The following is a 17,056-nucleotide window of genomic DNA, read 5'->3' as shown; positions in this document are numbered from 1 at the left end:
GCCACTTAGGAGGTATAATTTTTTTGCCTTGATGTTTTGCAGTCAATGTTGTTTGCTGCTCTTCTTTTACCAAACAGATAAGGACTTAGACCAACATTGGGCTTTTTTCTGTTTGTTTCAAAGTACAAATGCTGAAAAACCAAAATGCTGGCTAGTCACTGCTTCTTCAAAACCTTCTCACACCAGGAGAGTATGTTGAAAAAACTGGGTTCAAAAATTTCAGCCAAGATGAGGAACTCAGTATATATAGGGTTTCAGTGTTTTGTCTTTTTTAGGCCTGATTTGGGAAGATCTTTTTAATGTCTTCAGTCCAAGAATACCGAAGAAGAATTTTAAAGCACCTTTTGTGCATGATGGTCATTGTTTGATGTCCAAGGCACATGCACAACTCTCCTCAAGAGGAGGAATCACCAGAGGCTGTGAAGCAGCAAACCTAGTTTTAGATTATGACTCAGTCTGCTTTTCCACATTGCATGACTTTTCCAGGAAAGACCCTCCATTGTGAGACTTCAAGTACTTTGTATTGATCTTTTCTATAACTTCTGAGAATTCTGTTTTCCACCCAATAATGTGTAAGTGCAAGTCCTATAGGTAACTGTTATCTCCACCATCAGGGACTATGGTTCAGGTTAGCTGAACAATTATATACAGAGTCCTGAAGTTTTCCAGCTGATGGTGGAATTCAGTTTGGTGCCTTTACACTGTTATCAGCGGCTTCACAGTAGTCTTGGGTATGGCTGTATTGGGTGCAGTTTCGTCTGCGGACTGCACCAAGGCTTTACCTGACCAACTGTTGGCTGTGAGAACTGGTGATTCCGGGACCAGCCCCGTGAGAAGGTACCAAAGCAGAAAGGGAGGCACACTGAGAACAGTGAGACCTCCCCGGGACAGGACCTCCTTGCAAATCGCCAGGTGCGGGAGCGCACGCTATTTTCGCAGACCCTCCATCCCTTGAGCATCCCCGCCGCCGGGGCGGAGGCGGCACTGCCGGTAAGCTCGCAGGTTAAGCGGAAGCCTCAGTTTAAGCAGGTGCCTGAGCGGCAGCATGTCAGTACCCTGATGCACACCGCACCCGCCTCACGCTCTCTGCGACCCCGCGCCGGGGCCACCCTGACCGGGGGGCCGGCCCCGGCCTCGCCCCCTCGGCGCGCCCCGGGCAGCGCCGGCCGGCGGGGCGGCTCCGGCGGCGACACCGCCCCGTGCTGCCCTGCCCGGCCCCTGCCCGCCCCGCCCCGCCGGGGCCGCGGTGCCTGCGCCCTCCCCGGGGCTGGGGCCGGGCCGGGCCGCCCCGCACCCTGGGGGCCGTGCAGGCTCCTCCCGAGAGCGAGCGAGAGGTGCCCGGGGCGGGCGTTAGCGAGGCGTGTGCCGAGGGGTGTGTTTGTGGGCTGGAGTTTGTTAGTAGTAGTAGTGAAGAAAGGAAAGCGGGGGGAGGAAAAAAAAAAAAAAGGGGGTGGAGAAGGAGGGAGGGGGGTGAAGGAAAAAAAAAAAAGGCCCGAAGAGGAGTTTCCGAAAACTTCCAAGGAACTCGCGGCTGCAAGTCCCAGCGGCAGGCAAGAGCGATGCTGGAGCCTCGGGCGCTCCGGGAGCCGACAGCGGCGGCGGCGGCGGCAGAGGGGGTGACCGCGGGGATGGCGGCGGCAGCGGGGAGCGCGGTGCCGGCCGGAGCCGGGATGGCCGAGAAGAAAAAAGCCGGCAACGGCAGGAAGGGCAGGAAAGGCAAGGGGCCCGGCAAGAAGCCCGCTCCGCCGGAGGAGGGCGAGGCGCCCGGCTCCGCCGCAGGTAAGCCCGTCGGCAGGTGCGGGGGCTGCCTCGCGCGGACCTTCCGCGCCCTTTCCGCGGCCGCGGATCCGCAGGCAGCGGCAGCTGAACAATTGTTCAGCTAACCCGAGCCTGCCCGGCTCGGCGGAACCTCCGCGCCCCGCCGCGGCTGCTCGCAGAGCTCCCGGAGCGGCGGAGGCGGCGGCGTTGCCGGGAGCCCCTCGGCTGTCCGACCACGGTTCGGTCTGCTGCCCTATTTCCCTCCCGCTGGCCCCGAACTCCAGAGAGGCTCTCGGTCAGCTGTTGCTTTCTTCATATTTTTGCCCCCCTCCCTCCATTTTTTGGAGGGCGTGAGGCTATCTCTCCTGTTACAAAACACGTTTTCTGTCCCTTCCTTTCCCCAGAAATCACTTAGCGTAGTTGAACAGATGGCCAACTTTCATATGGGGTATTTTGTCTAAACTTGCATCTATTTACTCAGGGATGATCAGAGAGGACATTTCGCTCACTTAGCAGCACGTGTTGTTCCTCTCGTGCCTTCTCAGTATTAGGCACAAGAATTCATGCCAGTGATACCCTTGTCCTCCTCAATAGGTGTCCAGAAGCAGCACCCAAAAGAGTGGTCTCAGGTGAGAGTGCTGCCCCACCCGCCGTAGTTACTTGTCTCTGTCAGCCAAAGCTCCACTCCTAGTGCAGAGTACAAATACATATGAGTGCATGATGGTTTTCATAGAGACCTTGTGTTATGCCACCTAGTTTATCAGAAAGCCTGGCACTATCTATGGATACTTCTAGATTTTTGCAACAGCAATGTATAGCTGCTTTTGAATTCTTTGGGGTTTTGTGAGAAATTGTTTTGAAAGAAGCATGGGAAAAGCAGTCAATTGCCTGTGGTTTGGTTTTAGGTTTTTTGTTTGGTTGTGTATTTTTTCCCCCTTTGTGTTGTTTTCCTGTCCCAACAGACAAATTAACATAAAGCCCAGTAGGGTAAAACTTTCTAAATATACATACATTAATTTTGCTCAGTGTATCATGGCCAACATAGTGCTGCCCTTGACTTCAGTCATCAGCCATCAGGGAGGATATGTGTGATTCAACAGCAGCAGATATCCCTTTAGGCTACTAATTTTTACAAACTAGCGCTGCCCACTGCGTCCTCTTCTCTAGGTTGTTTGGAGATGCAGCTCCCCCAGCTTCTGCTCAGCAGTGGCTGTAAACAAGTTTCAGGTGCAGCACAGGAGGTTTCCATTGTTATGCGAAGATAGAGACAAACACTTCTTTTGGCCTTCTTTTTCTCTTTCACAGATTTTATAATGCTGTTACACTGTGTAAGCATCTCCTGCTAAAACTAACCACCTCTGGCATTAAAACATTAAAACCTCTGGCAAACTTATCTGTGACAGCTGGGCTGTTTGAAGTGTTTGCAAGGCTTTTTGTTTGTTTTTGTGGCTGACAGAAAACAGGAAGACAGTGACAAGTTGGACAATTTGTGATAGGAAAGATCTGTCAAGGAGACACACGTTTTCTCACTGTGCACCTCAGAGTTTTATAGCATCCCATCCCATTCGTGTAGGAGATATTTCTTTGTCCTGTTGTGCAGTTTTCCTTTTGCAGTGGAGCGGGGTGCTGAGGGAGTAATGAAAGGAGCTGTGAACCAGAGGGCATTTTTTTGAGTAATCCAACCAAGTCAGCTTCTAAACTAGGCAGAGATTTTTGGGAAGATGGTGTTCTTTCTCTGTAGAAGGGAGCTAGAAGAGCAGAAAAATCCATGTAGGTAAATAGCACCTTAAGTTTAGGTATTTAAGTGTGGTTAATTCTCAGTCTGATTATGTCTGCCATGGTGAGTATTTTACCTGCAAATATGAAGGGTAGCAAATGTAGATTGAGATTCATCAGGGCAGGTCTCAGATCATGCCAGCTCCTAAGGCTTTGCTAAAACTCCAGAAGGCTAAGTCTTTACTAAGCCAAAATATGTCAGTGTTTGAACCAGAAATGAACCACTTTTCTGGCAAGTGCTTACCTCAGGTCTCCAAAGCACCAGTATGTTTTTATAGGTATGAAGGAGTACCGCCTTCATCCATACCTGACATTACTAGTCAAAAGTTTCCTGTGTGGGCAAGAACTGAACATTCTTCTATCTTATGTAATAAAAATCCCATTCCTTCCAAGATGAGTGTATGTGGCAGGATTGTTCACATGTGTAGCTAACCCATGTAGTCTCTCTAATGGGAAAATGAAATACAGCATAATGCATGATTGTAAATTTTACTCTGAATCAGTTAATGTCACACTGGCAATGTCGTACAGATTTTATCTAATCTGTTACTTAGGGGTATTACCTGGTTGGAGGGGCATTTAGAACTAGAAATGATACTTAGAAGAGAAAGAGCAGAAAGAGTGATTAAAGCAAAAAGTAACAAGAGAGCAATTTTGCATTTCAAGCCATGGGCTTTTATTCCCTCTGTTCAAGCATATTAGACCTTGAATTAATTACTCGTCTACTCATATTGATTAACAGTATTGACTGGGCACTCTATGAAGGCCTTCTCACTTTGACAGGACTGCAGTTTTCCTTTTTGCTAATATAGGTTTGCAACCGTACCTGTTGTCATTTGGTATATTTAGGATGTGCAGAGAGGTTATGAAACAGTTTTTCTTTTAGTTACCTGCTTTCTTTAGTTGAATTATGTCAGGAATTATCATCTTCTCTGTTGTGTTCTTGTCTACACAGAGTTTTCATCCACTTAGGGTTTTCCTGAAGAGCAGTGGCTTGCAGATAGTCCTCAGTTTTAAGATCTGGCACTAGCACAGAAATCTTAGGAGGTGTTCAGCTTTTTGCTTAGCGCAGTTTTTTCTGACCAAAGCTCCTTGCAACTTAGTTTGCTTCTGGCTGTCAAAGTATATCATATGCACTTGAATCCTGGGTCCGGAAGTTTTGGTAATTTCTCAATGGATTGAGAATCAGCTTTGTTAATTGGGAAGAAAGGGTATAAGAAAATCTTTCCTATTCTGTCATAACTTACCCAGAAACTCCAAAGCTACTATTGGACAAGAAAGTTAGTTATTGGAGAGAGAAAAAAAAAAAAAAAAAAAGAGAGAGAGAGAGTTTAAGGAGGTATGCTCACCTTTGCTACAAGTGCTCTTGAATAAACTGATAGTGTCTGGCTTGTGTCAAGACCAGAGTGACTGTGGCTTCCTTTAGCAGGGCACTGTGGACCATGATAAATGCAAAGCATGGAAGACTGAAGAAGAGAGTGTTATAAATGTTATAAATGGACAGAGGGTTACAGCTTTTCTCCAAGTTATGTCAGTGAACTGCCCTGCCAAGTGAGTGTGCAGACCAGCTCCACAAATCTGCCAGCAGGGCTTCCTAGAGCATTGCCAGCGCACAGAAAGTGCCTCCAGCCTGGGCAGAGAAAGCTTGTGCAGGAAGGCTGAGGTTGGGCATCCAAGGTCCCCAGACCTGCCCCTCACATAGGCACTGCTCCTGATTTAAGGTGCTGTTAGAGCAGGAGCACAGGGGCTGGAAATAGGCCCTTGTCCCTGTGTCAGCCCAGCCTTCTGCGTACCCAGCTTTAGTGCTGGACTGCATAACGTGGGGCTTGTGTGCTGAGAGAGAGGGGTCAGCCCTGGAAAAATCACCCTGTGGAAGCTGTGTTTGTGTCAGCAAGGTGGGGTACCAGCACATCAGCCCAGCCCCTTTGCTCTTTCCAGACAGCTTGGGGAATGTAAGTTTTCAGGTGGTTCTGCTCAGCAGAGAAGACCAGGGTGAGGTTGCTGGGCTTGAAAGGACAAAGTGTGAGAAGAAGTGAAGCCTTTCTGAGGAAAACACCTTGATGTGTGTGAAGACTTGGTAGTGCTGCAAACTCTGGCCCAGGGTTTTGTCAGCTACTCTCTAGTGGTACGAAGAGCAAGGCTTCACAAGCATCTGGTGCCAAAACAGAGAGAAGAAAGACCATCAAATGGGTCTTCAATTACCATTTCAGTGAAGTGACCTCAGTAGCATTGTTCTGAACATATCTGCACTAACAGAGCCCAAAGTAGAGAGACTGTGGTCATTGATATAGAAAATAAGTATCTCCTGGTGGGTTTAATTTAGAATTAGATAAAATGCCAGAGCCTGAATACTGCTTGACAGAGTAAGCAGCACGAAGTTCAGATGAGATGAGTGTGGCTGAGCAGAGTGTTTGACCGTATCCTGGAAGCAGGCTTGGTTGCCAGAGGAAGAAATGGTTTTTATCATATTAAAGACCAAGCTGCAGGTGAGAGCTTGACTGGGAGGATTAGAGCTCAGTCTGACAGTTGCTAAATTTAAATTGATATTCAGTATTCATAAAGAGATATCAGAAGACTGATCACTGTTTCATCATGGATTGAAGACTAGAGTCTGGGAGATGGAACGGAACCGTGATTTCTGACAAAACCAGTCCACTTCTAGAGATAAACTATTGCTTAGAAGGAGTGACAATTTCTTTTGGTGTTTCCAATCCAAAATATTTATGTGCTGCGGTATGCTTGTACATTTTTCTGTGAGGAAAGCCTCTCTACCTGTGTGCAATGCCTGCATTCTCCAAACATTCCACACAATCTTCAGAGTAATTTTGAGAGTGAATCCTTTAAAAAGCATGCGAGTGCATTCATGTTTTTTTTTGAATAAACGAGATTAGTCACCATTCAAACTTTTTTGAATTAACACTAGAAGTACTACTTGACTGCAGCCATGGGAACGCAAACAGAATGGTGAGAACATACCAGTACCGTTGTCCAGTAAATACTGCATGTGTATAGAAAGACATTCCCCTGTGAAATAATTCCAGAAACTGTTCTGAGCTTTGTGCAAATATTGATGGCTGGGGAAGGCTGGACAAAATTTTTATCTTTCATGTAGAAATGCCAAAGCCTGCTAAGATATGCATGGATTTAAAAACTTTAACCTCTGGCAAAGCTTGTGAGCTAACTCTTAAATCTAAGCTTGTCTGTTTGTAGTTGGGGGCTTCTCAGATTTCTGGAAAGGCAGTAACTGCAGAAGGAGGGGGAAAAGGTTGAAGGAGGCAGTTTGAAAGAGCACTCATAAGTGAAAAAAAGAAAAAAGATCCTATGCAGCTGATATTTCAGAATAGTTCTCTGTATAGCACTCTCTATTTGGGGCAGCTCATTTTTCATCTTCTCTACTGAATCAGAGTCACTTAGTTTTCACAAAAAACTTTTTGGGTGCCTGGTTTGTGAATGCCTTGCCATAGAGGATCTTTGACAACACATTCGACTTTAGGCACCGAAGCGGCAATTTGTTGTTCTTAAAGTAAGGCCAGTTAAATGCAGAGCTGTGGAAAACTTTCTTCCAAGCATCTCCCTTTCCCTACCTCCCCTCTTTCAATCTATCTACAAGCATGTGATAGCCCTTTGAGGCAGGTGGTTGTAACCACAAGCAAAACAGTGGAGAACAATTGTGTCTCAGGGTGTCAGGATCTGGAAATGCTATGAATTCTTACCAAATCAGTGTTTTGCTAACATTCCAAAGTAACAAGAGTGAATGTGCCTTTAACAGTACTGATAGTTTATCGTGTTCCGTTATGATACAAGAAAACAAACCAAGTGTCAGTATTTTGTATGAGTCATTCTAGTTGTGCAAAGTGCTGCTCGAGTGTGCTTGAGGTGGTTGAGTTAACCCTCAGTTGCTACCTCAGGTGCCCGGAGCCCTGGGCTTGGCGCGGGAGGGGGTCCTGTTGCAGGTCTGCAAAGTCCACAGTGGCAGGCTTGCATCGGGAGAGTTACGGTGCCGGAGCCGGGGTTGCGGCGGCAGCGGCGCCGCAGGGACAGCGCGGCCGAGAGAAGAGACGGATTGCGGTGCGGAGGCGTCTATGGACGTGCTGCTTTAGAAATAAAGAAAACAATCGAACTAGCAGTGAAGGGGGAGAAGAGCGGCCGGTGGCCTGCGGGGAAGGCGGGAGCGGGCTGCCCGGGGGTTGGGCTGTGGTGCCCGCGGCGGCCGCCAGGGGGCGCGGCGGGAGCGCTCTGCCCGCGGCGGCGGAGCCCGGCCGCACCGACCGCGGCCCTCGGGCCCTGAGGGGCGCCGCCAGCGCCGGGGGGGTGCTCCGAGCGGGCCTTCTTCAGCCTGCGGTGTTGTGTTGTGTTGTGTTGTGTTGTGTTGTGTTGTGTTGTGTTGTGTTGTGTTGTGTTGAAGGTCAGTGGATGTGCAGTAAACAGGTAGAGAAGCTGTGAGGGAGGGAGACTTGGGTCCTGAAAAACACTCTGCTCTGATTTCGTGCAATATGACCATGAAGTCACCTAGTGTGAGGTCACAGGAATGGTCTGCTTCTTGTTCATTATCTTCTTCCTTTCCTACCACACTTCCTCTATCCCTCTTCTTCCCTTTCTTTGTCCTTTCTCTCTTTCCCTTCTTTCTTCCCCTCTCCTTTCCATCCATCTGTTCTGCTGTTTTTTTATGCATCCCTTTTTGTCCTTCTTCCATACTTTTCTTTCTCCCTCCTTTCTTTTCCCATCTTTCTTTATTCTCTATTATTTCTCCATCCTTTTCCTTCTTTTTTTCCCTCTTCATCTTGCCTATCCCATGTGCTCTATTTCTGTTAATGAAGAAAAAAAAAAACAATGAAAGGAAAGTAGACTAAGATATTTCATAAGGGACTGATAGAGGTCTTTAATGTAACCTCCTGTCTGGAGTAACTGCTAGTTTTTCATTTATGGACTTGTGAAGTAGAATACTACTTGTGTCTGGTTTTGTGTTTCTGGTTGTGTAATTTTCTGTGGGAGCATTAGATTTGGGGAGAAATTGACCATGTTATGTAGTTTGTTCACTGTGGGCCTTTTGAATCCTAGCTCTGACAACCAAGTCCACAGGCTTTACAGCCCAGGGAGGAAGAGGGAGATGTTAATCCACTTGTGACTGTTCACTTGGGAGCCTTTACTCATTCGCTCGGTGCATCTCTTCCTCAGGTTTTATGAGCTGATTGTCCTTCCACCTCTGTAAGCAGAGGGAATCCAGATCAGGGAGTTTGGGCTTGGCATTCAGTCATGGACTCAGGCTGAGCTTTGCTCGATGCCTTTCTCCTGCATTAACAGCTTCCATTTCACCCTTGAGTCAACCCCATGCCATGTCCTATGGCTAATGGTTAATCCCTTTGAAGGCAGTTACCAAGGCATGAATGCATACTTAAGGTGGCTAAACAGAGTCCCTAGTAACATCCAGTTGTGGAGGTGATAGATAGGGCTTGTTATCACTGCCATTACTGCCGGAAGAGTTAAATTATAAATCCAATTTGCATGTATTTGTGTGTGTATATGCGTGTGAGCTCATGTTGGTGTGATATTTTAGTGTGACTGTTGGCTTCTGCAGTTACAGTCTATTCAGTTTTCCTTTGGGGAAGTCCATTGGACTTAGAAGAGAGAAAAAGGGGCCATAATTTGCCCCTGTAATGCCATATTAATGCCATATTGCACCTGTATACAAAACAGCACTGAAAACTGCTCCAAGTTATTGTACTATGTTTGGAATGGGTGGCCCTTTTATTCTGTGAATATATTTTTGCATGTCCTCTTGAATTGCACCAAATAAACTGGTAATGTTTGTGTCATCACAGTCATTGAGGTCTAGCTGAAATCTCTGTCCTCAAACCACCCTGTGTGGAAGAAGCTCCTGTTGCCTGGGATCACAACAGATCAGTCTGATCACAGAAACCACAGTCTCCTGGCTCTCAGTCTAACCTCTCCCTTCTATCCACCATGGTTTCTAGCACATGGCCATAAAATATGTGTACCACAAACCTGTCACCTGCCCTTTTTTTTTTTTTTTTTAATTGTCAAAAAGATTCCTTTCTCTTTGTGAAAACAAGTTTTCTGGAGGACGCTGTGCATAGTTGATATGTCTGCTGCAGGAGACATAGGAAGAGGAGGGGTCTTTTTAGGTAGCAGGCACATTGCTGTCCCAGTGGAGCTGTGCAGCCCTATGGTAGGAGCTATTTCTACAGGGTGAATAGGGGATGAAGGGCATCAGAGAAGATGTCAGCTGTGCCGTTGTGCCAGACCTGCAGGTTCAGGGAGAGTCACTGGCAGGACTCTCCCTGAGTGAGAAACCCTCAGAGAAAAGGTTTTATTAAAAGTTTTCCAGCAGGCTGCTTCCAAGGACAGTATGTACCTTTGCAAGAATGAAAGAGAAACCTCCCATGCAGAACTTCCCCGTTCCAGTGGGAACAATCTGACCTGCAAAAACTGGTGTTCCAGGGCAGCCAGTGCCTCCTTCTTGTTTCTGCCCATTCTGCAGTGATCCATGCCCGCTTTGGGGCATCATCATCTGATCATCTCAAGAGAAGTCCCATTAGGACAAGTTAGCTAAGCCTTTGAAAAACAAACCTGAAAACATGGTAGCTGCTAGTTGACCCTATTCTTGGAAAGAGTAGACTGGAAATGCAGAAGTAGAAACTGCCCCATAAAGAGTGTGTTCTCTGACAAGCTCTGGAGGACTAATGCAGCTGCTAGTGCTTTAAAAAGTCAAGGCAGTTGTGCAGTGAAAGAGCTTGCCTGGGCAGGTGAAGGATTTCCGTCCCTCACAGCATCTGAGATGAAGATTGGCATAATTTTTGAAAGATGGGCTATAGTTCAACCAAAAGGTATGGGATGAATGCAGAAATCAGTGTGTGAGATTTTTTTTCTGTTACAAGCTTCTAGTCTGGCAGATGTTCTGAGCCAGACTTAGTGTTTTAGATTCCAGCAGTCCTAGCACAATCTTTTTTATCTTGGTACATTTTGATTTAAATGCAAGTTTTACTTAAGCATGTTGCTCATGGCATGTGAGAAGGTACAGCAAGTGTACAAAAGGCTAAGTGTAAGTGCTGGATGATAAGATGAACTGTGGAAAAAAAGAGATTTATTATCAACCAGATTGAAACTGATGTTAAGCACAGGTTTTCCTGGTGTTATGAAGTGCCAGCAAGGTCAGAAATTGGAAAACTATTTCAGAGCAATAACAACAAACTGAAGCAAGAGCAGGAAGATTTTTCAAACAAGGTCAGAGAGAGGGACTTAAAATAAATAACTGTCCTGTTAACTCAGCTACATTCCTGGGTTGTTTGGCATTGATATGCCTTGGGTTTTTTTCCCATCTGTGAGTGAAGATCTGTCCACTCTGTCCTCACACATAGAGTGAAGACCACCTCACCTGGGGGAGAAGCCTCTGTGTAGGGACCATCCTACCATCATCCCTCATTATAGCTGCAAGGTCTCTCTTGAGGCTTGTGTCAGTTCCTTAGATAACAGAACCCGCTGGTCTCAGCAGTCAGTGTTCTTGCTTCCATCCCCAAATTTGCCAGCTTCTCTTATCCCTTCTCCAGCTCGCACCTGCTTCTTATAAGCTGATAGCAATGATCCAGCCAGTTTCAGGCATGGAACAATCCAGTTTCTAGGCAGATTGCATGAGGGGAACCAATTCTTTGGCTGCAGTAAGAGTTGTACCTTCGTCTTGTACAGCAGGATGAAGGCAGAGCTTGTTGTTGAGAGATTGTCGCTTCAGTCCACAAGAAAAGACCAAGGGAAGGGATATAACTTCTAAGAGATGTTGAGAGAGAAGTAGCTTCATCTAGGCATTTTGTTTTGAAGGTATGGAATTGATTGCACAGCTGCTGTCAGTGACATTGCTTCCTCTTGAGGGGAGGTGCAAAGACAGATTCCCAGGGCACCAAAGGTGGATGAGGATTGCTTAGTCCTTTAGTCCCAAGTTGGATTTTTAAATGCTTCTCATGGTTCACTCTAGGCTCCCATAATTTTTCCTCAGGTTTACTTTGTATGCAAGTGCCATTGAAGTAGCTGCTGAAGTAGCTGCTGAAGTAAGCTGCTAGGTCTATATAGCTCTTTTTCTGTGTAAAAGAGCTATATAGATCTTTAGTTTGAGTTATTCGTGTCTGTTTCCATTTTGATGTCAAGGTCAGACTTGTTCCAGTGGCAAGTTGTGCTGAGCGATTGCTGCCACAGTGAGCTTGTGGGAAGGTATCTCCATGGCACTGACAAGAGGGAATCAGCATGAAAATGAGATGAAATGGCAGGAGGACATTTAATGGGTAGGAGAGATGGTGTCCACTGCTCTGCCTGATGTTCCCTCTCAACTGCACAGGTGATTTTGCTACAGATGGTATCCTGTCATTGATTTGCTCATGGCTTTTTTACCCCTTAAGTCTGTGATGAAGGTCACAGTTTTGAGGTCACCATGTTTGTGTATCCGTCTGTTGTGTCCACACCTAAACCCTGAAAGGAAAATTATCTTCCATCTTACTTACAAACACAATTTGACCTTTAAGGAATGCATTTAAACTCCTTGAACATCACTGGAAGTATTTGCACACTAAAGCTTAAGCACTTTCCTAAGGCAAATTAAACTAGCTGGGGCTGTGTGCCTAGGTGTAGGTTTTCCCTTCTCTTGCCCTACACAGATAACCATATATCTTAAACTCTAAGCAGGCCATCCTAGGTGTTCTTTGGTCACACTGCAAGTTATTTAAACTGAGAATAATGAAAGGACCCACAAGAACCATTTATGGAAGAAGTTTATATAATGCACTGTGTCGTGTCTGCTGGCCAAGAGGTAACAGGCAGAGAAAGATGATTAAATTGAACATCTAATGTTTACTGTTGAGGTTTGCTGTTACGTCTAATATTTGCTGTTAACTCATCTGATGTGTGGAATCAGGTACCTGTACATTTGGGATTGTTTTGGCATCTTTTTCATCTTACCCTCTTTATAACAGCAAGGTGATAGCTTTTACTCATTCTATTCTAAAATATTTAGCTTTCATAAAGAGAAGGCCAGCTCTTTTTTGTTTTCCCAGAGTCGTGTTAGAGCAATATTAGTGTAAACATATATGTGGAGTTGTGCATACACATGCACTCCAGTCCATCAGAAATGCAGCAAGAGAGGAGCTTATTTGAATTTCAAGACCTCCTAGAGCTATATTGCAACACAGAATTTATCCACTGGAGAAGTGTCAAGAAAAGACTTATTTTCTAAGACATTTTTAACTCATGGTTCCATAAAAATTATGGAGCTCCTGAAAAGACCTCCTTGGGGAGCGGTCCTGTGAAATATGCTGACAGCCAGATGGCACAAATTTGGAAAACACTGCTGTCCTTAAAGAATAGAACTGAAAGCCTCTGTGAGAAGGCAGTGTATTTTCCTAAGTAACCCTTTTAATTCTGTATTAATGTGATAGAGAGCAAAAGATGCATCTTCTTTTGATAATGCAGGGAAACAACTTTTCATGGAAAACCAGAAAATCTCACCATGGGTCATCAGGGAAATGTAGAAATGTCCAAAGTAGTGAGTTCACTTTGTTTTTTTTTTTAAAGCTGCAGTTAGTAAACAGCTTCCTTAACAGATTATAGAAATACCAAGCAGTCTCAGAATCGCTTTGTTTTATGGCAAATTTCATGATGTTTCTTGCTATCAGTTTCATGGCAAAGCTTAGTTCATTTCATATCAATGCCAAGGACTCCAGGTACAAATAAGAGCTATAAATCACTTTGGAGTTGAGGGATAAGGAACAACTTGAGGTTTTTAGAACTGGAATTAGTTTGTGAGGCTATTTCCATGCAGAAAACCATGGTGACTGCTGACTCTACACCGGGGAGTAGATAAGATAAAAAGCACAAGACAGGATTACCCTCACAGTGTTTGCACATCTCCTCCTGACCATCAACAGGGCACATGTCTGTCCAGTCTGCTCAAGGGCTGGCGTCACGAATGACAGTGGAAAGCCCCACGACACCAGACCTATGTCCTGCCTATGAGCCTGTTGAGGTTTCTGTCCACCGCCAAGAGAGCACCAGAGGAACAAGCGGCAGCTTTTGAATCTACATCACACCAAAAAGGCTCCCAAGCATCTCACCTGCTTCCACTGCAGCTTGCTGACCTGTAGGGCTTTACTATGTCCAAGAGCATCACAGCCAGTGATTGCTGGGGTTTTTTTCCCCTGTCACTCATAATCAGCTGTAGCTGAAGGTGGGATAGTTTAGCTTTTTGTCTGATCAAAATGGTTATTTTTATAAATAACAAAATATGCTTCAGGATGAAGTGATGTAGGCCTGCTTGACAAGGGAAATTATTGGGTGTGGAGGGTTTTTCAAACAAGAGGGGAGGATAATCACTTGACCAGGAATGAGTCTACAGGGCATCTTCCCTAAGCAGTTGTCTGTTTATCATGTTCTCAGTGCTGGGCTTCTGCCCTGTGTCTGCTATATCTCTTTCCCCAGAACCACCATCCACATTTCTAGCTCAGTTCTTGCCTGGAGCATACTGTATATAATGTTTCTAGGTAGGAATGTGGGGGTGGAAAGACCACATGAGGTCATAAAGTTTTTGTGGAGTTGCAATTTGATCCAAAAAGTGAATTACCAGGTGCTTCTTCAGTGAGGGATTGAGGGGTTGTATTTAAATACGTCATTTAGTAAGGCCTTTTATTCCAGAAGATAATCAATTCCACTTATTCTCTAAATGTGCATTTGTTTTACTATAGCATAATTCTAGGATGATGTTTAAATTGATCAGTAGATTGAACTTAACAAATTAAGAAATAAAAAAATAGTAAGACAATGCTACATATAATTTTTCCTAAGAAATAGGATTTTACCAGACTACTGAGTAATAAAACCTTAAATTTCTGATGCTTATTTTCATAAATTTACCTCTGTGTTGCAGAGAATGGGGAGAGGAAATGCTCCCGTAACTAGCATGTGAACTCTCAGGAGTTCAGGATGGGTATAGCATCAGTCAGTAGGCTTTGCTCAAGATGGGGTGGCAGAGAGCCTTTGTACCACTCTGCAAATGTATGTACTGTTGCTGGAATGCTTGTTACCTCTCAGGGAGGCTTCTTATACCAGAAGGTTGCTATGAAAGGGCATTACTCTCCTGTGTGCTGTAAACAGGGGTGCAGCTGGTCATGGATTGGCTGTGAGGCTGCTGGGTCTGCTCTGCAGTAGAGAGCACTTCTGGAACTGAGGTTGTATTTTATTGCTGCTGTGTTTCTAAACAGAACCACTGAGTGCTGCCACTCTACCCACTTGTTCAGGCATTCATCAGGGAGAATCGAATGCAGGCAAAAACGGCTTGGAAGGGAAGAGTCTGTGGTCAGTGGTCTGCTTATACAGGGGCACGTGGAAAGCTCATCCAAATGAGCTTTAAAGTGCATACATTAAGTCATATTGGATCATCATTTGTGGTTTTTTATTATTTTTAGCTATAAAGCAGAAAGAATTAAGGTGACATTTTTCTGAAGGTGTGTTCTCACCTAAGTGTAATGGAAGTACTTTAGATTCACACTTTGCATTAGTTCAGCAAAAGTTTTGCAGTCTGCCCTTGCACCAACGGCCCTAAAATGCCTTCCCCTTGCTGATGAGCCCTAGTTTCTAGAAAAGTTTCTAGCTCTAGCCAGGGGAAACCAGATGCCCAGTCTGCAGTGTTGCTGTGGTATTGCATATGGGATGTTTCCCAGGGAGAGGTGTGACCAGGGAGAGGTCATGTTGGGACCATATTCAAAGGAACAGGTAAATTGTAGGAAAATAAGGGACAGGGCTGGGATTTGTGGGGCTGGACATTGAGCAGTGGGGAAATGAGTGAATAAGAGGTCCTCAGTGGAGACGTAAAAAGGAGGGAGGAGAGTGAGGGCAGAGAACTTGGGGAGCACGATGTGTCTGGGAGATAAGGCTGGAGGAAGAGCAGGGGAGAAGCACATGGTCATTTTTGGCTCAGTGGGAGACTGGAAGTTGGGAAAGGGGGGAAACTGAGATGTGACCGAACCCACAACAAGGGTGGAATGAGTGGAACAGAGAAGGAAGGTGGCCTTGTGGGAGAGGAAAAAAGGCTGTCGATACAGATGGTGTTGGGCAGCCCTACTTCCCCTGGGGTTAGCCAGCAGAGTGACTTCACTGACCACCCTCATCATCTTCTCCTCGCCTGCTTAGCCACGCTGTTGCCATGCAGTGACCGTGGCAACCCAAGTTTCTGACTGGCTGTCCTGGGATGGTAGCTGTAATGATAGTGGTGGTGAGTATTGACAGAGGGGAGGGGCAGGCAAGCAGCTGTGGAGCAGGGGAAGTTGCTTGAGTACAGTAATCGTCTTTGGCAGGTCAAGGGTGAACCGTGGCCTGAGGGAGTTGTACAATGCCCAAGGCTAGCAAAGTGGTGTTATAATAAACCCCAGATGTTTCCGCTATTTACAATGTATATGTTATGTTTAAACCTGAAAATGCATCCTAGGATCTGGTGGGTAAGGAAACAGTTATTAGCTGCTTGGAAATGACTTGCTGGTAATGTATCTGTTCCCCCTTGATATTAGCTGTTGCCTGTTTAAAATATAAATCTTCTAAGCAGAGACCCTCGTGAGCAGCTTCTTTGCCAAACCAGTGGTTCCATTCGGTGTCATGAGGAGCAGCGTGGCTCTTCCTGACGGGTTCCTGTGATGGGGGATCCTGGGCACGGCAGCCGTGGGAGCTGTGCTCACAGCCGGCCTGTGTTGGTGTGGGAGAGGCACTGCTGTCAGGCAGGGGAGCCCAGCCAGCCACAGGTGTGCAGAGAGCACAGTTTAATTTCCCCAGACTAATTATTTTAGATCTGGGAGCCAGAACCCTTGAGTTATGTCATGGGCCAGAGCAGAACTTTGAATAAGCATTTAAGAGAGGGATAGGATTTAGCTGATCAGGCTTTTATGCCAAAACAATTGCTTGTCTATAAGAGTAAATTAGTCAGCTAAACTTTGTTTGGGGCCAAATGGTTGCTTTGCACAGACCCTCCAGGTGATCAGTCCTACAGATGGTCCAGGCAAGGCACTCAAAGTATTAACATTTGAAGTGAATGAGTTTAACTGTGGGAAGGCCAGGAGTGGAGGCTCCATTTTAGAGATGAATCATTCTGAGTGACTTATACCAAAGCCACACAAATTTGGAAGAGCCATTTTCACTTCAATGTTTTCTTGGATTTAACCAATCCAAGAAAAATGCATGCCTTCGGTAAATCCTTAGTAGTTCCTTACACACGTCCCCTGCCTGCCCTTACTTCTATATCCACCAGTCTGCACTGACCACATTCATGCATCTTGCGGGCACTTGGGGTACAAAAGGACTTGTTTGGACCCCTCACCACAGAGTGTACTGAGACGAGTGGAAGAGAAGCGCTTTAAGACAGGTTGTACAAAAACATTGCTGGAGATCAGGTAACAGTTTGCATGGAAAATGGCCAGAAATTGAGTCCTCACCCAGCTGCACCAGTGTTGCGCTGTTTTGCCCAGGATACCTGGGATATGTGGGA

At 45.7% G+C, this 17,056-nt stretch overlaps 1 protein-coding gene across 3 annotated transcripts in view; it reads left to right on the top strand.

Moving 5' to 3' along the window:
• Positions 1-1,609: 1,609 nt before the first annotated feature.
• Positions 1,610-17,056, top strand: part of NRG1 (neuregulin 1) — a 179,061-nt gene continuing 163,614 nt past the window's right edge. For all 3 annotated transcript variants that reach the window (XM_059492730.1, XM_059492729.1, XM_059492731.1), the window contains exon 1: positions 1,610-1,779. In XM_059492730.1, coding sequence (XP_059348713.1) covers positions 1,629-1,779 — 151 coding nt within the window. In that variant the 5' untranslated portion in view covers positions 1,610-1,628. The remainder of the gene's footprint in view (positions 1,780-17,056) is intronic.

The sequence above is a fragment of the Ammospiza nelsoni genome, chromosome Z (assembly GCF_027579445.1).
Source record: "Ammospiza nelsoni isolate bAmmNel1 chromosome Z, bAmmNel1.pri, whole genome shotgun sequence".
Lineage (NCBI taxonomy): Eukaryota > Metazoa > Chordata > Aves > Passeriformes > Passerellidae > Ammospiza > Ammospiza nelsoni.
This window is presented reverse-complemented; position numbering and strand designations above follow the sequence as displayed.